At 34.6% G+C, this 22,390-nt stretch overlaps 2 protein-coding genes across 2 annotated transcripts in view; one reads left to right on the top strand and one right to left on the bottom strand.

The window, feature by feature from the left end:
• The window catches only part of tara (SERTA domain-containing protein 2 taranis), a 247,096-nt gene extending 225,202 nt beyond the window's left edge, over nucleotides 1–21,894 (bottom strand). The window contains exon 1 of the mRNA XM_076536633.1: nucleotides 21,601–21,894. The gene's annotated coding sequence lies outside the window, so the exon portion shown is untranslated. The remainder of the gene's footprint in view (nucleotides 1–21,600) is intronic.
• Nucleotides 52–919, top strand: LOC105663000 (uncharacterized). The gene is made up of 2 exons (XM_012289612.2): nucleotides 52–299; nucleotides 366–919. The coding sequence occupies exons 1-2, from the start codon at nucleotides 151–153 to the stop codon at nucleotides 667–669; spliced, it is 453 nt and encodes a 150-aa protein (XP_012145002.2). The 5' UTR covers nucleotides 52–150; the 3' UTR covers nucleotides 670–919.
• Nucleotides 21,895–22,390: the final 496 nt, after the last annotated feature.

Here is a 22,390-nt window from a genome sequence, read left to right as displayed (position 1 = left end):
TAGTTAAAATTGTATCATGTGATCCAGGGATATGAAAGTTTAAGAATTTAGTAACCTAGAAATCTGGGAATCTGCAGACTCGGAAATGTAGTAGTTCAGAGATTTTGGTGTTATCGGCGAGTACCTTCATGGGGTCGCTAGCGACCCGTAATGACGGTGGTATGCCGGAGGACTTGCTGGGTGCAAGTTGCAAGGTCGGGACCTTGCACGAAGAAGACAACCTCGTGGCAGAGCTGGAGGAATCGATCGTCCGTGAAAAGGATCCCTTCTGAGAGGGGTACTGCAAACGAACCGGCACGGTGAGTTTCCCATGGCACTCGATGGCGAAGATGGCGCTGGTCTTTTATTAAAAATAAATTATCCAGAGGAAGATCGACGGAGGGGAGGGGCCGTTGCATGCACGGCTGGCTAACGTCGAACACGAACTGCAGAAGGAGGGGAAAGGCGACGAAGAAGAAGAAAAACGAAGAGGAAAAAGAAGATCGAGCCGGTGGAGCGGGGGCTGAAGAGGAGAAGATGCGCGGGCAGCGAACAGAAAGCACAGCCGGACTGCGGAGAAGCAACGCGTACCTTCTCGAAGAACGAAAGGTAAGAGCATCCTCTGGAACCGGTCCTTCTTCTTCGGTAACTCGCCGAGACTCCAGGAGGAAACCAGAATCGGAGCCATGAGGACGCCACGAGGCTTCGATTGACGAAATCGAACGTAAGCGAAGTTTCACGATGGAGGGAAAATGTGAACCTTGAACCGATAGCTTCGAATCCACAAAATTAACTAGTCTTTTGCATATTTATTGGGTTAATTATTTTGTTCTTGTCAGTAGAAGTTTAATTCTTGTGTTACTTTCTCTTTAACTAGACCTTGAAATTTAGAGACAGGGATATAATAATTAAGTATAGTGCAATAATAAAATGTAGCTGTAATTTGATATCTACTTTATGAATTTAGCTACGAGTTTTCAGCCAATTAATAATAAAAGTGGGACAGTAAAATGGTAACATGACAGTGGAACAAAATAGCAGTAATAATATAATAATGCAATAGTAATAATAATTTAATAATAACAACAGTAATAATAATAGTAATAACACAATAAAGCAATAAAAGTAATAATACAGTGAAGTATTGACACAGTAATAATTCAAAATACATTGTAAAATACAATTCTAAACAATACAGTAATAATAATTCAACAGTAACAATTAGTAGAGTAACTGAAATAATAGACAAATTGTTACCAAGTTCCTCCGAAACGTTGAAAGTAAATAAAAAAGTATGAGTGTAAGGATCCCTTTGTTGTTAAGCCGTCACGTGATGGCTCGAGGCTCAGGAGTCTAGGGCGCAGGGTTTAGGCTCATCCAGACATTGTCTACAGACAATCTGCATACATTGTCCGCAAACAACCCGTAGCTAGTACGCAGACAGTCTGTAAACTGTTTATGGACAATTGTATGAAGAAACGAAAGATTTCTCTACTAAGTTTGCAGATTCGCTATGTCGAAATAACTGTTCAGTTTGCTTTAAAAATCAGGTAAGGAACTATAGTGTTCATTGGAAGTGGACAGTGTTTTGAGAGTGCTCAACTTCTTGCGCGAGTTTTACTCTCAAGCATGCACATAATCCTGGGCCAGCCTTTATGGATGATTATATCCTGATGAGAAACTTGATAGTTTCTCTTGTCAGTGCAGAAGAACGTAATTTATATTTTCTTCGAACTATAATATCCGCGCATAGCTCCGCGATACCCGTAAATTGTTGTTTACTTGTCGAATAAAACCTACTACATTGCCATTCCACGTTCCCGCGGAATTTAACGAACTCGGCTACGCCCTGTAGCTGCATTCGAATGATAATACCATTCACGTGTCTCCGTCCACCGTGAAATAGTATTATACCGCGTGTTTCAAAAAGGTTATGCACCTATAGTTGTGCAGAAACAGGTCTAGACACGTCACTATTTTATAAACTACAGCACTGTTTCGAAGACACAGCAATTAATCGTGCATAGGTGACCTCATTCTTACACACTGTCTCAAACTGCATTGCTTATGTTAGTCGACTGATTTAAATTTTTAGAAACGTCTGGGACACTGCTAAAGTTATTAATATAGGATTGTTAGTTGTACCGAATATTTAATATTATTATTAACAATATCATCTTAAATATCATTTGTCTTGTTAAAAAGCTAAGGAATCTATGAAGAGTTAGAATTTAAAGGTTTAACTTTCTGGACGTCCATTTTAGTTGTAAGTCAAGATAGACAAGGTAGACTTTCATATTTTTGGTTAACTTAGTACATACTTTAGTCAATGATAGTGTTTGTTCATTTTATCTAAGGTTAAGTTACTTGAGTCACTAAGGGCAAATTACTAAACAGATTTGTCATAAATGATTGAGTGAACAGTTGAGGTGATAACAGAAAACCTTGTACAAAAGTACTCGAAGGAGTATGGGACGAAGTAATATATTTAACATACGACCCTAACGGTCAGTTTATGAACTAATAAAAATGGCCGACGCTCATGTAACATGCTATAACCAAATATAATGTTATTTATTTGCGATAGTGAACAATTATAACACAAAATAGTATATTCAGCAATATTATATAATACTTAAATTATTCTTTACACGCTTTTTTATTAATTTTCTATATGAATTTATATTAAAAGTACCATCATATCCGCTACATTTGTTCATCACGATACACTGTCGTTCCGCGAATATGAAGTAACATAACGCAATTCATAAATGTTGATACAGCAGTAATAGAAGTGGCAATATAAGCAAACAGTTCTTAGTCTCATCATCTATTAAGTATCCTCCTCTTATATTGCCAAAGATATCTTAAGCAACATTCACTTGTATGGATGATAATATGCACGCAATCATCTTGCAATGGATAATAATATTAACCAGAACAAATTTGTGAATTTGAATCTCAAGTATTAAATACGACAATTCACAATATAAATATAAAAAGAATTGGTAATAATTGCGAGCTTATATCTAGAAGAACCTAGCTATGTGTAGTCGTAAAGAAGTCATTTAAAATGGTGAAGAAGCAAAGGACCGAAATGGCATCATACCCTATCTTCAGCTTGTGCTGACGTAATAGTGAAATCATCGTATTCGACTACCATTTATTACATCTAATCTCTGCTGATACTGTAATATGAATAATTGACGTACGCTTCTCTTGAATAGGAACTACTGTAGGGAAAAACTCCTTTGCTTGCCAATTTTGTTTAAAACGCGATTTTGGAAGAAATCTACTTTGCAAATATTCAGTTTTCAATTTCCTAAATTTTCGAATTCTTACGGTTTCCAAATCCAAAAACCTTCAAATCACCAAATACCCAAACCCTCAAATTTTCAAGATCTCAAATTCTCAAATCTCCAGTTTCCTAAAATTCCAAATCCTGAATTCTCCAAATCCATAAAACTCCATATCTTAAAAACTCAAAATTCCCAAAAGTCTAAATTTTCAAATTCTTAAATTCTCAAATCCTCAAATCCCAAGTTTCCTAAAATTTCAAGTCTTGAAATCCCCAAATCCCTAAAACTTAAATTCTCAAATCTCTATACCTTCAAATCCCTGTATTCCCAAAACCCTATATTCCCAAATCCCTATATTCCTAAATCCCTATATTTCCAAATTCCCAAATTTCCAAGTTCCTAAATTCTCAAAATCCTCAAAATTCCCAAATCCGTGGCGTTCCATCCGACAACGCAGTCCATCGTCGTAGGGATTCTATAACGCTCGTATGTTCTCAGCGTCGTTTCTCAAAACGGAGACACTATTTCCAACACTTCTCTCCGCGCGTGTTACCGTCGAATTTCGGAATCTTCCCAGTATGCGGCGTTACGGTCGTCCTTCGCACGCGGGGAACCTCTTCGCGCTCCGCGTTCCGCCGCAGAACACGATGGCCTTTTTCCCGTCTTTGTCATGCAAACGCCTCGCTCGCTCGGTCGAGGAACAACCGTCGAAGCGGTTGAGCCAAGCAGCCAGGCCAAAGTCTGGTTCTTTTGGGTCTCTTCTCACCGTCTCCGTCTTTTTCCCTACCCCGTCGTTATTTCCCTCTTCTCGTTTCTGCACGCGTGCAATCTCCTCGTCCCTCCAGCGTCTCCAGTGTCGTCGGAGCGACGAGACGCGAGTCTCGGCTTGTCTCTTCAGCATTTCTCGCGTCGGACTCGCTGCCGAGAAGCGAGAGGACGAGCATGCCTGGGAGCCTTCTTTCTCATGGCCTGATGCCAGCGTCGCTCGTCTTCGTCGCACCAAACAACCGATGACCTCCCAACCTTGTCTCGTTATAGAGTCCGTGTCCCTCCCTTCGTCCCTCGACACTTTTTCCCTCCCCCGCCCGAGTATCTCCTTCTCCTTCACGCCCCTACCAACGCTCTCTGACGCCGATGATTGCGCGTTCCTCTTTGCCTTGCTCCTTTTTTCCCTTCCTCCTGTTCTTCTGCCCGCTGTACCTTCCCCCACCCAGGGGCGCCACGATCGCGCGTCCCGTCTTTTTTCTCTTTCGTCTTCTTCTTCTTCTCTTCTTTCGCGCGTTCCGTCCGCCGTGTTCTTCTTGCTCGGTCGGCCAGTGTTTTTAAAGTGGCTAACTGTAAACTTCGCTTCGTGGCGCGCGTGCACACGCAGCCACTGGCCGAGCATCACGTAGCCGCTTAGTTATGCCTTTGCCCCTGACCATTGCACCGGCGACCTTAACGAGTACAAAGTGCGAGAGGGAAGAACGTGGCACCTCTGCGAACCGGCATCACCCGGCTGGCTATTGCGCCGCTACTCCGACCGCCTTATAGGAATTTCACGATGACCTTCCTTGTCCGCGACACTCGTCACCGTGGAAGATTTTCGGAATCTCGGGTCCAGATTTACTGACACTTTCGTGGGAGTGTAATGGCTTCGACATGTAAATTAAAGTTGCCGCGTTCACACAAGCGTCATCCGAGTGGGGCTAGGACATAGTAGTCGAATGGTGATACTGGTAGAAAGAGTCTTCACACATCCTTTGTAATCAATAATAAAAGCTGTAACAACTGTAGCAGGGTTTAGAGGAACAACTAATACATGTAAAATGGTGGGTGCATACGATGAAGGGTACAACTCTGTTAAGGAAGAGTACAGTCGAGGGTGAATCCTAGGAGCAATACACTAAACAAGGAAAGCCTTCAACTTCCTGTGTTTTCGGGGCTTCTGGTGATTTGAACACTTGAAGATGAATTATGAATTTGGAGACATGAATTTGAGGACCTGGGACATTAATGTTTTTACAAATGTGGCTAGGACATAAGATATGGGTCTAGAGATATAAGGGTCTAGTACCCTGAGTGTATAAACTTGTAGATCTAATAAAATTGAAGAAATACAGTAGTCTGCAATTTGGAACCAAGAAAACTTGCCAACTGAAGAGCTAAAAAAAATTTGGTTCCTTGAAAATTTGCTAAAAAATTCCCGACACATCCCCCGATCTAAACCTCCCCTAACGCGCCCAAAGTCCACAAGCAATTTTCCCTGAAGCGTACACAAAATATCCCTATCGCAAGGACCACTTTGAATATCCCGAAGTCCAACGAGGAAATGAACCATTCAGAATATCTGGTAACGTAACCTGTCACCGCCACGTGAGTTACCCTTCACGGGTCCATTTCAAGGTACGCGTCGCAAGTTTACTTTTTGCCAATGACCATTTTCGCCCGTTCCCTTCCGTCCTTCTCGTTCCCTGTTGCTTACACTCTCCTTTTCAATTAACTCGTCAACCGAACTAAAATACCGGCCTGGGAAAAGAGAGGAACAGGATCGTACAACAGACTGACATCCAGACGCGTGACAAAAGCCAGGAAAAAATCAAAGTACCGGCGGGAAAGAGAGTTAAACGACGCTGAAGCGAGAGAAGAGGAAATGGTGGATTGGGTAGGGGGCAGCAGTGTGCCACATGCGCAGTTGCACGCGCAGATAATGTTCTTTGGTTCAGGACACAGGCGTACACATGGCCTACGGGCACAAAGCGAGAAAACTTTTCTTTCTTTCTCTCTCGTTGTTTGCGTTCTCCTCGTCGGGCGCGTGGCATCTCCTCCTCTTTTTCTCCGATAGCTTGTAAATTGCGCTCTCTTTCAATGACTCTGTCCTTCGGTACCCTCGTTGTCTTACCGCTGCCAACATTCTGCGTCTCGTTCGTCCGTGCACACTGCGTCGTTCGCCACGATTTGCCCCGTCCTCTGGAGTATATACGGGGCTCTATTCGAGCGTGCATACACGCGTTTTCGTGGTTACGATCCATTCGAGCGGGAAAACACGAAGATTCGAAAACAGAGCGACGGGACCCGCTGGGACGTGGCTAGAGGGCGCGAGTCATTGTCGCGCGTCTCCCACGGTTTTTACTACTTTTTCAATTATTGAAAAATCCAGCCGATGTTACCCGATCCTCAATAGACCGGCTTCTTCTTTTTGACTCGGGAATTATTGGTTAATCGAGAATATTGACTAAGTGAGGGTGCGCATGAAGGACGGGAAGAGTCATGTGAGAAAATTCTGGCGCCAGAGAAATCACGATGCACGAGAGTTCGTGCTGCAACCGGAAACGGTTTATATGGTGCCTGCCCATTTGCACCGCTAAATGTAATAACTTAATGCCATTGCATCCTGTTATAATTCACATGGTTAGAGGTTGCGAGTTATTGTACGGGCGCCGGTCACGCCGAAACTTTTCACACGAACGCGGACCCAACCAGTCGTTCATGCTACGATCATGTTTTAATGGACTGATCACGCTTTTTACAGATTTTGTAGCTTGTATATGAATTTGATTTTATACACATTTTCACTTCATACACGGTGAATCTTTTGTGATTTATATTTTATAGTCACCTCAATAATTTCGTATTAGATAAATAACTTTATGACTTCTATTTTATAGACAGCAAATTTACTGAAATTTTGCTTTACAAACTTTAATAATTTTGCACTTTGTAAATAGTGAATTTGATGTTTCTTTCTATTTTACAAACTGTAACTTTACTGACACTGTATTTTATGAAGGGTGACTTTAATGAGGTGTCCACACTTCTTTTTAATTAAAATTGTGAAATACAATTTTTCGTTAATAATCTACAAAAACTTCATGTAAAATATAACCTAAAATTCATTCGTTTTATACGTTCACCAAAAGTTGTTTTGCCAACCTGTGTACTTTATGAAAACATTTTTACGCAAATGAAAAAAACAGTGATTGCAAACAATTTCGTAGATATTTTCGGAGATCGATTTAAATGCATCACCCTGTATATTAAACACGGTACAAAAATTGTTATTTAATCAAGCTTCTGCAGTCATGCATTTTCAAGTTTTTGTTTGAAGAATATGTATTATGCAAATTTCATTACACAGGTTTTTGTAATCTGTTTCGAAGATTACATCCTCACTTCAACGCACAGGAAATGCTGCACAAATTAAAATATTCACAAACTTTTTTGTCTTTGTTATTCGAAACAGAAACCTTCGTTAAAAATAGTAGATACATAAAATAATGTTAGTATAAAGAAAGTAGATTTCAAGTGCGTCTGGTGATTTGGTGAAGGAATCAATAAAACGGGAATTGCTGTCATCTGCCAACACGTCGGACGCGCGTACACGTTCCAGACTTTATAAAATGATTGTATGCGTGTTTGTAACTATGATACTTTACAATTATTTCAATTGATCGATTCAATCAAAAACTTGTCTAAATTTGATGATTGAAGTGGAGTTGTGACGTTACGCACAGAATGGAAAATTCGAGGCAAAGTAATAACATAGATTCTTATAATTTCGTTTGTATTTAATAAAATTATATCCTGCAATTTTCTAACTATTAATTAAATGAAAAGTTGAAGAGTTTAATGACTATGGACGAATAGTCATGACACAATCTGAAAAAAAAGAAAAATTTGAGGTTAAATCGTAGCAATATGGATTCCTCTAGAAATTCATCTGTAAATTGTGTCCATATTTAGTCAGAAGTTGTACCCAAAGTAGAGAAAGTGTATAATTATCATATCTTGCTGATAATTCTTCTAAATCATCAAATTCGACCAAAAGCATGTGACTTCGATGACTAACAGCCAATAGTGACACAACCCAAAGAAATTTGAGGTTAATACGTGACAGTCCGCATTCTTGCGGTAATCTCGTTTATATTTAATCGAAAGTTGTGTTAAAGGGAGTAAAGGGTGATAGGGCTAAAAGTTTCGCGTAACGGCGCGACTGGAAACAGTAAAACCGTGAACGAGAGTGTGGGCTCCTCTCGGCAGTGCGGCGCCAACAGATAAATTTACCCTCTCTGTTCTCTCCTCGCACCCCTCCATGAATACTCTACCAAGTCTCGTTCTTCCTCTTTTCTAGCTGTTCCTTTATTCCCCTCCCGTTTCGTTCCCTCTTTCACGGTGGGATTCTGTCCTTATCGAGTTACAGCTGATCCTCGTTCCATCGCTCGTTTCTCTCTTGGCTCGGTCGCGCGACCGTCTCTCCCTCTTCCTCCTCGTGCATTAGCCAAGGAAATATCTCTGAACTCTCCTTTCACATACCTTAGGCGGCAGTTGAAGGCCTTCGCGCGTTTACTCTTTGTGAACCGACGCCGACCGCCGCACGCCTTGGCGGGAAAAGCGCGACGTTACTCTTTTGAACTTCCCGCCAAACGAGACTCGACGAAACTGCGAAATTTGAATTCCATTAATTCGGAAGGAAAATGTATAACTTCTAATGTCCTCATAATAAATATAATCATAAGGTATTGATACTTAACAGGAAAAAATGAACTGTTTATTGCAATTTACAGCTGTACTTGAATTCGAAAATGGCACTGTAAGAACTGTACACTTGTACAAACTATATCAGTCTGCATTTAGGATTTTGAACATTATATTTGTATTACGAAATTTTTGTTGAAGAAAATTATGAAGTCTGAAATGTCTATTGAATTTTCAAAATTTTATAATAAACAATACTACAGAAACAAATGTACATTTTTGTTGTAAGTTCTCAAAACTTTCAATGTATTCTACACATAATGTGTCGTGTTATTATTACAAAATAGTGATAGATTATGTGAATTATTTATCATGAAAATGTATTATATTGAATTCTCAAAATTTTCAGCGTAACGATACAAACTCGCTATTCAAACGATAGAATGACAAGGTTATAGAAATCAGCATTGAAGTAAGAGAACAAGCACAGTTTATAATTTCGTTAACTGCACTCGAAGCTTAAAACAGATGGCGCCACAATAATTATTGTCCACAATATTTCATTCAATTGGCAAATTTTCAAAACAACTCAACGTTTATCAGCGCGTGCATCGTGTATTACCGACGTCTGCAATTTGATATCTGTTGGTCATTGAAACGCTTCATACAGGAGTTAGTGAAAAGCGATTGATAACTTATATTCGAACATCAGCTAATTAATACTGTCGTCCGCACGATAAAACGTGTATTTTATTTGATCGCGTAACCGTAGCACCTCGACGTATACGTACGCTTTGTGTAATTTAGCGGGAACCGAGCTTTATGGTCGACGAATGCTTTGTTTGGATTTATTAAATCGAGAACATAACGAAATAGTCAACGAATAGTTTATTACCGCTACGGGAGTTTCGTTAATAATTTCAACAATATTGTTCACTGAATTTCTGTTCGTGCTTTATTCTCGCAGCTATATCGATTTTGATTATATGAACGTGTTCATTGACACGATTTCAATTTTATCTACTTTCGTATATTATACGCATGCTCTTTTTATATTAAAAATATTTAGCTTTATTTTAGATCATAATTGCAAGGCGCTGCGATTATAATTTTAATTTAGATTGCAGTTGCATGAACGTTCCGCCATTTCAGGCTGCGCCGCCATTTTGTTTTCGTCGCCGCGTCCTCAAGTTCTGAATTAAAGACGAAAGTTAATTCTCGTTTATTCAAAATAAATGTAGCATACCTAGTTTATATAATTATCATAATCTTAAATGTATCTTTACATTCTCAGAGTTCTATTTCTATATCTTAATTAAAAATTAACATTTGGAATTGTACGACTATTCTGATAGAGGTTAACAATATGCTCACAAGATACAATAGTACATAAATATTAGTAAAGTCTTGTACGACAGGAATGTTTATTATATTCTGCTACTATTTACTACGTTAATCGTGTTATGTGAAACTATATTGTACCAGAAAAAGTGGAAAAAGCGTTTTCTAATTCCCACGAGGCAACCTCCTCCACATTGAAAAGAAATCGAGCAGAACTGGACCGGGCGAACAATATTTAATTGCATATCATATTTCTCGCGATATTCCATTATCAGATTAGATGTTCTCATCATGCGTTTAAATGATGGCGTTGCGTAGATCTTCTTACCTTTTCTTGCGCAATCGCGTGAATTTACAATGCTCGTTTTGTTTTCCGTACATAAACAGATGCGGTTGATTGTGGCGGAAATGACAAACAAAGTCACGTTTTAATTTACATGAAACTACTTTAGATATACTTTAAATATAATAGTAATTTCATTTGTTAATTGTGTGTCTTTTGGAGGTTATAGGAACGAGAAAACATGGCGGCCGGGAGAAAAGATTTGGCGGCAAATTCAAATCGTCAAATGAATTTTTGTAATATTTATTGTAGTTTTTTTATTGGTTTGTTATTTTTAAATGTATTTTAACGTGAATGTAACAGGAATGTACATATGTAACACATGAGAAACAAGTGACTTATGCTCTAATTAAAAATTTGTTCTATTTTAAATCACTATATAGCAAACATTTCAAAAGAATATTAAACATAGTAAAAATTTATCATTCTATATACTTAACATTTTATTAAATAAGATTTAAAAGTAATTAGAATTAGATGTAATACTAAAATAAGAACAATAGAGAATGAAAATGTAACGAGTACCAGCAGCACTATTTTGAGATAGTTTAACTGCTAGTCTGTTCGACCTCAAATGATACCAATTTTTCTGCGCACGTAAACGATACCAACATTTCTGCGACCGCAAATAGAAGAACCGCAAGTGGAGCAACGCGATCCTACATACACAAGTACAATCGTACACAATGACGATAGTGTTTCAATCTCACCGTTTGAAAACATCAACTATCTGTCTGTGGCGAACACCATGAAATATGAAGGAGACAGAGATTCGATCGTTTGTTAAAAGTTAAAACTGACGAATGAAAATGGGTCGTTCATCGATTTCACCCGAAATATCTTTAACGACGATTCATCATTCATTTCATGATTTCTTCAATTATGGAAAATAATTTCGTTCTCTCGCAACTATTATTAACAAGTGTATAAATATTTTGCGAGTAAATATTTATTTAATGAAAAATATCATATTGTAAATAATTCACCTTTTGAAAAAGCAAAAAGAATTGCAAAAATAGACAAATAAATAAAAATAACAAGAATTGGTAGATAAATAAAAATTACAAAAATTGGTAACCAAAAAAAAAAATTATAAAAATGAATAAATAAATCATAATTATAAAAATAAGTAAATAAATAAAAATTACAAAAATTTATAAACAAATAAAAATTGCAAAAATAGACAAACAAATAAAAATTACAAAAATTAGTAAACAAATAACAATTACAAAAAGTGATAAATAAATAAAAATTGCAAAAATGGATAAACAAATAAAAATTACAAAAAGTTATAAATGAACATAAATTACAAAAATATATAAGTGAATAAAAGTTACAAAAAATTGTAAATGAACATAAATTACAAAAATAGATAAGTAAATAAAAGTTACAAAAATAAATAAATAAAATAAAAATAAATATGTATATGAATAATATATATATTATTGAGAAAATAATAATAAATTTATTACTGAGAACTGATTTCTCTAAAACATTAAATTTTTCTGAATTCTCCCAACCATTTGATACACAGCCGAATAAACAACAGTCCAATTATTCCGTATCTACGACACACAACTATGGATGAATTAATTAATTATATCATATTTCATAATAATAATTTATCGACGATAATACCAGCATATTGTGTGCATCCAACAAAAGCCAAACAAGGTAACGCTAAACCCTATCGAATCGAACATTTATTGTAACAGGACCGACTAACGTATCATTAAATGAGCAATAAAATAGCCTTTCAAAATCTCGGCTAATTGAAAAGTAACAGAATGTTGTTGAAATCTCATGCACGTTGAAATTGTTCGATCTTCCCAAGCGTTCCTCAGCATCATACATGTATGTTTCGAACGGCCATAATTAACGCGCGAAATATCGCGGCGATCTAACAAGAGCGATGTGTTTGCTTTCTTTCTTTCAAGCTACGGTGAAATCGGAATTATTTTCACTTACTCTTGCAATTTTTATTACTGTTGCAAGGAGTGCTGTTTTTGATTATTTCAACGAAAGTTAATGATAAAATTTGAGGTTATGATTATGAGGCTACATTTAAGGTTATGATAATTATATAAAATAGGTATAAATATAACATAGTATGTAAAATAAATATAACATAGTATATAAAATAAATATAAATATAACATAGTATGTTATATTTATTTTGAATAAATGAGGATTAATCTTCGTCTTTAATTCAGAACTTGAGGACGCGACGACAAAAACAAAATGGCGGCGCATCCTCTGAAATGGCGGAACGTTGCACTTCATTTTGATGCATTTGCGTGGATAATTTTTGAAACATTTGTTTAACATTTTAGAAGATAGGCAGTTGGGTTACTGTTAAAATGTTTGAGACCGGGGTTTGTGGCTTTTATTGAATATTGATTAATTTATTGATTTCCTTGTATAATAAATATAATATACGAGGAAAAATACATGTCTTACTATACTAACATGTGGAGCAGATAAGAGTACAAATTACAATTTAAATTTCAAAGACTGCAAATTTCTAAAATTTGAAGCTTCCAAAATTTCAAGATTTCAACATTCTAACATTAAAAATTCGTTAATTCCAGATTTCCATTATTGAAAATTTGCAAATTTCCAAAATTCCTGCTCTCAAAGTCCACAACCTCAAACTTGTAAAACTTTCCAAAGGTCTATTCAAGAATTCAAAAATCATAAAATTCCAAAATTGCTTATAATCCACCTAACAGTGCAGACTTAAAATTTAAAAATACTCCAAAGGTCTATCAAAAAATCTGGAAGTCCCAAAATTCACACCTCTCCAAAGTCTATATAGAAATCCAAAAGTCTTAAAGTTTACGTCTTCCCAAAGTGTATGTAAAAAAGACTCAGAATTCTAAAACTTCCTAAAATTTATCTAAAAATCCATAAATCCTAAAATTCGAAAACTCCTTATAATCTACCTACAGATCCAAAAGTCTTAAAATTCGAAAACTCCCCAAAACTTATCTGATTGTCCAAAAGTCCACATCTACCGAAAGTTAAAACTGCAGAAGTCCCAAAATTCACATCTCCCCAAAATCTACATAAAACCTCAAAAGTCCTAAAATTCATATCTCTCCAAAATCTACATAAAACTGCAAAAGTCCCAAAATTCGCACCTCCCCAAAATCTACATAAAACTGCAAAAGTCTCAAAATTCGCACCTCCCCAAAATCTACATAAAACTACAAAAGTCCCAAAATAATACGAAAATTTCAAAAGAGACATGACTCAAAGGTCTCTAAGCTAAATATCTCAATAGACAATAAACGTTAGTCGATAGATACAGCTAAACTGCGCGACGCAAAACTCTCGCATGAGCCGAGTAAAGGTAGACGAGGAGAAGTAGAACCTGTGCAGGGAGAAACAGAAAAAGGAATCTACGCCTCGACAAAGGTGATCCACGAAGGCGTAGCAGACTCGAGGAACAGAATTTCTGCTGCGTGGGCGTCGGATCTGCGTCACCAAGCTTGAATCAGTGTCGCAACGTTAGCTCGTTACTTCAGAAGACGGATAAACGGGAACGTTATATCCAATCAGGATCGGTAAGGAGCAGGCGAGCGTGTAAAAAGGACGAGAAAACTCGAAAATATCTGTTCGATGCTTGCCTTTTTATCTCGCGCAAAAAAAGATGCCTTACGATTTCTGCAGTCGAGGAATGTTACCGGAAGGACATCAAAATATGATGGGATTTGTTAATCTAATCTATTTTTCTTTTTTTAGGAAAAGTAAGTGTTTTCTTTTTGAAAGGTATTCTGTTATTTACGTTAGGTTAGATTCATTTTGTTTAGGTTAGGTTCGGTATTTAGGTTAGGTATTTTGTAGAGTCGGATGTGTACAGAAAATAAAATTGGTTTATTGACCTTGAAAACATAGACTGTTTTTTAATAAATCGTAAGGGACATTTTAGGAATTTAACAAATTTTTAATATTATTTTAATTTTCTTAAATTTTCTTAAATTTTTTTAAATTTGAAATTGCTCAAAATTGCATACTGTATCTAACTTCTTTTTAAGTAACATTTTAATTAGCAACAATTCTATACAATAATAGAATACAAATAATTTTTGCAATTATATGTAGACAACATTTTATTAATAATAGCATTGAGAAGGAATAAGTTATTTATAAGTTAAATAGAAAACCAGCCATTTGCTTCTTTTGACGCCATTTAATTTTCTTGAATGAAATTCTATCATTTTAGGCAATAATTTAAAAAATAATAATGCGTATAATATTTGTTATCTATATTTTTTCTTCCCTCAAAATTGTTACTATTAACAAGCGCTGACAATTATCAATAAATTATCATTTAAAAATGCAAAATGCTTGATACTTAATCTACCCATTACTATATTTAAAATAACTGATGACATTTTTATGTGATCACATTTGTGTCACATTTATGTCATCACATGTGACATTTATGTGAACTATTAAAATACCATTACGATATAAATAAAATTTATGTTACAATCTTTGTCTATTATAGATAACATTTTTATGTCAGAAACTTATGTTGTAAACACAATTTGTTTATGTTATATTTTTCATGTCATACACACAGTTTTTTTACATTATATTTTTTATGTTATACGCACAGTTTTTTTTACGTTATATTTTTTGTTATAGATAGAAGAGATTGTGATCTTTTTTTTAAGTATCATTCATCGATAACTTTTCAACGTTGAAGATTGTTTCAATTACAACCATAAAAATAGAGAATTGGAAAGTATAACAGTACGAAATATCTGAATTATTTAAATCGAACATCGACAGATATTCGACCGTGTCAAATTTCCATCAACTTTTAACGAACCCCTGTGAATCTTTCGGAGAGTTCAATTTGGAAGCCCGCGGCTCAAAAACAATAGCCGAAACCGAATTGAAAAAAAAGAAACGGCAAACTGGAGTATAACTAGTCAATGTTTCATGTGGTTGGAAATTGAAGAGGTAGATAGGGAAAAGCCAGCAATGGTTGGATCGTTAAATTTTTCGATATCATTGTTTTCCAGCAAGCATAAGGTAATTTTCGTTCTGTTCTTGTTACTATTGGAGTTGTATATCGTCGGATACTTTTATTATTATTATTACTATTAGCTTTATTATTGTTATTTGCGAATGTATTTAGTTAAATAATTAATCTTCTGTTTCATGATTTTGTCAATTTAGAGAAGAATATAATTTAAGCGTATTTCAAAATGTCTGTGTTTGCAAAGTGATAGATTCTTAAATTCTCAAGTTCATAAGTCCCTAAATTCCTATAAGCTCCTATATTCTTAAACTCCTGGTTTGCTGAAATCCTAGATTCCCATGTTTCTAAATTTCCAAACTTGAAGGTCGTAAAATATCTGGACCTGTAAATTCTTAAATTCTCAAATTCCTAAATTTCTAAATTCCAATGTCCTTAGATACCTAAATTTCAAAATCTGTAGATACCCAAATTCATAGGTTCTTAAATTCCTAGCTCATTAAATACTTCGACTTCCACATTTCTAAATCCTTAAATACCTAGACTTTCATCTTACTACATCTCAACACAAACTAGATTACCATACTCCTAGATCCCTAATCCATAGATTCCCTTATATATCCCTTGTATATCCCTTGGGTACGTCCCTTACGTACGTATATCCCAAATTCCCACGTCCCCATTTTCTTAAGACCCCAAATCCCTAAATCCATAAATGTCTAAATTCTACAATATCTAGACCTTCAAATCCCTATATTTTTAAGTTTTCAACCAGTCAAATCCCTAAATTCCATAATTGTAGAAATATCCAAGTACCTAGATTCCCACATTCCTAAACCTTCAATTTCCTAAATCCCCAAATTGTTAACGTCACAAATTGTCTCCATATTTCTAAATTTCCAAATACCTAAATTCCTAGATTATAATATTCCTAAATCATCAAATCTATACATCACTAAATCCGTACATTTGGTGTGCGTCAGTATTTCGTACTTTGTAGGACGCACCTGATGCGTCAATATTTCGTAGTTGGTAGGACGCACCAGATGTGTCAATATTTCATAGTTGGTGGGACGCAACATGTGCGTCAGTATTTCATAGTTGGTAGAACGCACCTGGTGCGTCAGAATTTCGTAGTCGGTAGGGCGCACCAGGTGCGTCAATATTTTGTAGTTTGTGGAACGCACCTAATGCGTCAATGTTTCATAGTTGGTGGGACGCACCTAGTGCGTCAACGTTTCATAGTTGGTGGGACGCACCTGGTGCGTCAGCAATAACAAAGCATAGCATAACATTAATTACTTCGCAAAAATAATATTAACCTACCAAGGCTATAGTAATAAACTTCCTAAAAATTCAGAAGTAAACTCTCTTGGTTATCTTTTAGCATTTTCCCTGGGGAAGCAGTGCACAAACATTTGCAACGTAGCAATACATGATCGATGAGGATCAAAACACAATAGATGTGTCAACGATGTTGTTGAAATGATTGATAAGACGCAACGTGTGCGTCAGTACTTCATAGTTAGTGGGACGCACCTGATGCGTCAATATTTCACAGTTGGTGGGACGTACCTAATGCATCAATATTTCGTAGTTGGTGGGACGCACCTGCTGCGTCAACAATAGCAAAACATAACACAACATTACTTTCCAAAAATTTCATTAATCTACCAAGGCTACAGTAATAAACTTCCTAAAAATTCAGAAGTAAACTCTCTTGGTTACCTTCTAGTATTTTCTCTAGGGAAGCAGTGCATAAACATTTGCAACGTAGCAATACATGATCGATGAGAATCAAAACACAACTGATGTGTCAGCGGTATTGTTGAAATGATTGATAAGACGCAACATGTGCGTTAATATTTTGTTCTTAGTGGGACGCACCTGGTGCGTCAATATTTCCTAGTTGGTAGGATGCACCTGGTGCGTTAATATTTCGTTGTTGGTTAGACACACCTGGTGCGTCAACAATAACAAAGCTTAACACAACATTAATTACTTCGCAAAAATTTCACTAATCTACCAAGGCTATAGTAATAAACTTCCTAAAAAGTAAACCTTGATTATCTTCTACTATTTTTCTTAGGGTAAAATTTACTCTTGACTATACATGCTTGCACCGATCTGATCTGGTCAGCCAGAATGCGATGCCAGGTGAATGGTGCAACGATCGTCGAGAAAGTAACTGGTGATTCTGGACCTTACATAAGAAGTACCATGAGTTGCGAACTCTCGTTAAAAGACACGAGCTTTTTCAAAAAGCTTACGTAACCCCATGTCAACCACTGAATCGAAAAAAAAACGTTGCCTAATCACTGAGAATTCCTGTTCTCTGCTACGCTCAATTAATGTGACTCGGTCCTTGCAAAAAAGTTTCTAACACTGTGCTTATTAGCGATGTACTATTTATAGAATAATCGTAGGATAATCTTACAATATTTATTTATCGATCAGTATTGTATTTTATTTATTTGTAGAATGTATTTGTATGAATACATTATTTATTTGTGGACTGTATTGATACAAATTTTGTATATTATTTATTTGTGGAGTGCATTGGTATAAATTTCTATATTATTTATTTACAAACTGCATCTGTATAAATTTCTATATTATTTATTTATAGACTGTAATGGTATAAATTTGTACATTATTTATTTATGAACTGCAGTTGTATAAATTTCTATGTTATTTATTTGTAGTGGAACTTTCTGTGTTATTTGTCTATGGGTATTGGTATAAATTTCTATATTATTTATTTACAGACTGTACCGATATAAATTTCTATATTATTTATTCATAGATCGTATTTCACACAACTTTATTATTTTCTGTATTATTATATTTTATTTAAAATAACAAAAATGATACAAATCATTGAACAGTAGCGTTTCATATAAAAATAAATATTCAATTATATAGATATTATCGTGAAACAGAAAAATAGACAAAATATTCTTGTATAAACAATTCCGAAGTTACTACACACCGGAAAAATAATTTCGTGAAGTAAATGGAATATTGGAGAAACAATTTAAAAAGGTTAATGGAATATTAATTACAGAACTTATCTTTGGAGAACCATTTATTTCATGGAAGAAAGTGGCTCGATGTTCTTAGGAACAATTCCGTAAAATAAATTGAACGTATCTATTTATTTTAAAAGCATAATTTATTTCGTCAAATAAGACTTTACGCAGGGACACAATTTTGATGACAGAAAGATTAATCCAATTGTAATAACTAAATATAATTTTCTCGTTTTTATGTTATTAATTTTAATCTTGCAAGGATTCTAGTAAAATTTTTCGTAATGAATATCTTTCAGGGTTGTATAAAATTTGTGAACAATGGTTTATAGAAAATTTTCTTTGTTAGGATAAGTTAGAATATGCTACTATTAAAGCTTTTTCATAATAAACACAAAGCTTGTAATAAAGATTGATAAACTTAAATTTAATAGTAAATAATAATAAACATAAACTTCATAATAAATAATAATAAGCTTGAACCTAATAATAAATAATAACAAACTTGTACTCAATAATAAATAATAACAAACTTGAACTCAATAATAAATAATAATAAACTTAAACTTAATAATAAATAATAACAAACTTGAACTCAATAATAAATAATAATAAACTTGAACTTAATAATAAATAATAACAAACTTGAACTTGACATTAAATAATAATAAACTTAAACCTAAAAATGAATAATAACAAACTTAAACTCAATAATAAATAATAAAATGCTTGAACCTAATAATAAATAATAACAAACTTGACTCAATAATAAATAATAATAAACTTAAACCTAATACTAAATAATAACAAACTTGAACTCATTAATAAATAATAATAAACTTAAACCTAATAATAAATAATAACAAACTTGAATATGACATTACATAATAATAAACTTAAACCTAAAAATGAATAATAACAAATTTAACTCAATAATAAATAATAATAAACTTGAACTCAATAATAAATAATAATAAGCTTGAACCTAATAATAAACTTAAACCTAAAAATGAATAATAACAAATTTAACTCAATACTAAATAATAATAGACTTAAACTTAATAATAAATAACAAGCTTGAACTTAATAAATAATAAACATCATTCAATAATCTCCAAAACATTTTGTCTTAAAATTTTCATTAAAATGTCTATTACCCTAAATCTATCGATTTATAAATTGCAAATGAAATACAAAAAAGTAAATTAATTAAGCACCCAACAAGAATCTCGAGGAAAGCATTTTAACAAATACGGATAAAAACCCTGAAAACCAGTCACACAACCGGTTTGTTAGTTCTATTAATCTATGATCGTGATTATGAAAATATAATAAATAAATTCGAAGCATTGACCTTGGTCGATAATAAGCTAATCGTGCATTTAATATTTCATGTGAAATAATTTACTATCAAATAATGAGACTGTATCAAATAAATTTATCATATTTATCATAATGTGGCATTGTACGAATTACTCAATAAAATTTATGTCAATTAAGTATATCTCTTATCTTGTCTATAATATTCAGATTTCGTTGATCTCGACTTTTTTTAAAATTCCCGTCACATATTCGGAAATAATGTTGCATAACTGTCGTGATAAAGCAGCTTAGCAGCGTATTAATATCAATCATTTTCCCGCGAGTATGAAAGTGAAGTGTCATGTTCGGATCGTGTGATTATCGTGTCACAAAATTGGAAGTAAATTGCGTTAGACAAACTCGACGAGGTATCAAAACAGATGTAAATCACGCTTCATTCGATCCGGTGTCGATGAGGCGTGTTGTTTCGCTTTCTCGCCAGGAATCTGACGATCTTGTCGAGTCTCAGAAACACGTGTCTCGTGCACCTGCATCGAGGTGTGCACCGTGTAAGCAATCTATCTTTTCACCCCCACAATTTTCCGTTTAACACGACATAGATTTGTAGAATACTACAGCGAGCTTAATTATACAGGAGCAAGAAATTAATTAATGAAAGTTTGATGAATATTCGGTTGAGAAAGAAACCTGCCGCTGGAGGCGCTGGTGTGCAAAACAAATATGGCGCTGGTGTGAAAAATAACTATGGACCATTTTCAAGAAGAATTAAAGAATCATCAAGAAAGAAATGATTAAATTCAATTATTCATATCAAAATAAAGAAAAGAAATTTCTTCCAAAATAAATCAAATTTCTACCAAAAGAAAATAAGTTATGTTATATAATTTATCAATCATGTAAATATAGAAAATAATTTACCTATGAAAAATATAGAAAAAAAATGTTTATAATTTAGCCTATAACAATTGAAATTAGTCCTGCTAATTTAAATAATTAACATTGCACCGTTACATATAATGTACTCATTAGACGTGTCATATTTTTGCACACGTTACATATTGCATATTTATTAAATCTCACATATCTTTAGCACGTGTAATAAAATTATAATCGTAATGACTAAATAATAAATGTTCCGTGATTATACAAATTACGCACTTGTTACGTATGACATATTTTTGCATATGTATGTTGCACGCTCCGTACTTATCACGTATTCCACATATATTTTGCATATGTTGTACTCTTGCATATGTTCATGTATCGGTACGTATATCCGTATCTCTCACATTATATTTGCATATTTCGATGTGGCAGTACATAAACATTTGCAACGTAACAATATATGATCGACGAGTATCAAAACACAGATGTGTCAACGGTTATGGAAATTATTGGTGAGACGCAACATGTGCGTCAGTAGTAGTTGACGGACCCGGTGCGTCATCGATAGTAAAACATAACACAGCATTAATTACTTCGCAAAAATTTCACTAACCTAACAAGGGTTCTGTTATAAACTTCCTAATATACAATTTTGAATAATTTACATATCGAATAACATATATATATATTAACTTATATATCAAGTATATTAATTTTGAATAATATAAATGAGTGTTACTATGCAAGTCCTATAATAACACAAATTAAATATAAAAATTGTAATACAAATTAACTATACAAGTGTTATAGTAAAACAAGTTAATGTTCTCTAAAAATATAAATTAATACAAGTTCTCTAAAAATATAATTTATCCAATTTTTATAATAATAAAATATTGAAAAGCAAACTACCCAATGAACACATCAGAAAAAAATGTTTTCCCCTACCTTCAGCTATGAACTCTATATCCATCTAGGGACATTTGAGGCATCCTCAAGTTCACCACGTGATCCAGAATCGTTCACACAGAACACACACTGGAGTCGACAAACAATCATCTGTCGCGTGCACACGATACTCGTTGTGTGACAGAATCGCGTCAAGAATGGCGCGAAACAAATATCGTTCGCATGACACAGAAACGTTGTTATCGAAACCGAAAGTGAAACGCGACTGAATTCGGGTCCTAGACGAGCGTAACGTTTGCCTTGATTTTACTCTCTGAGGTCGAACGATAAACAGACTACGAGCATTGTTTGCATTCGGTTCAGTATCGAGCCAGGTATAGTATTTGTGTGTCTTCGGGTGTTATTGAACTCGACATTGTACAGTCGACAGCAAATATGCTTTCGCTGCGAAAGATATAGCAATCGAGGACGAAGGGGCCTCTAACTTATTGACTTTTAGGGATTTTCGGGAGTTCGAGAATTTGGGGATGAGAATTTGGCAATCTTTTGGGGTTTTTGAGAATTTGATGTTTTAATTTAATTTGATGCTTTTGTCATGATTATTGTCAATTTAATTTGGGAATTTAGTTTGAGGACTTACAAATGTGAAAATCTAGGGATTTTATGGAGTATTTTGGGCTTCTAGAAAATTGGGCTATTACAGAAATGGGAAAGTGGGTATTTCACAGTGTAGGAATCTGGGGATTTGGGAATTTGAGGTCTTACAAATTTAGGCATCTAAGGATTTTACAAAATAGGAAGTTATGGATTTAAGAAATTGAAATCTTAC

This window comes from Megachile rotundata, chromosome 10 (assembly GCF_050947335.1).
Source record: "Megachile rotundata isolate GNS110a chromosome 10, iyMegRotu1, whole genome shotgun sequence".
NCBI lineage: Eukaryota > Metazoa > Arthropoda > Insecta > Hymenoptera > Megachilidae > Megachile > Megachile rotundata.
The sequence above is the reverse complement of the archived record's forward strand: the minus strand, read 5'-3'. Positions and strand labels throughout refer to the sequence as shown.

Excerpts from the sequence above, each read along its gene's own strand:
- LOC105663000 (XM_012289612.2), top strand. The coding sequence starts at position 151 with ATGACGGTGGTATGCCGGAGGACTTGCTGGGTGCAAGTTGCAAGGTCG. Across the intron at positions 300-365 it reads ACTGCAAACGAACCGGCACG|AGGAAGATCGACGGAGGGGA; the intron begins GTGAGTTTCCCA and ends TAAATTATCCAG.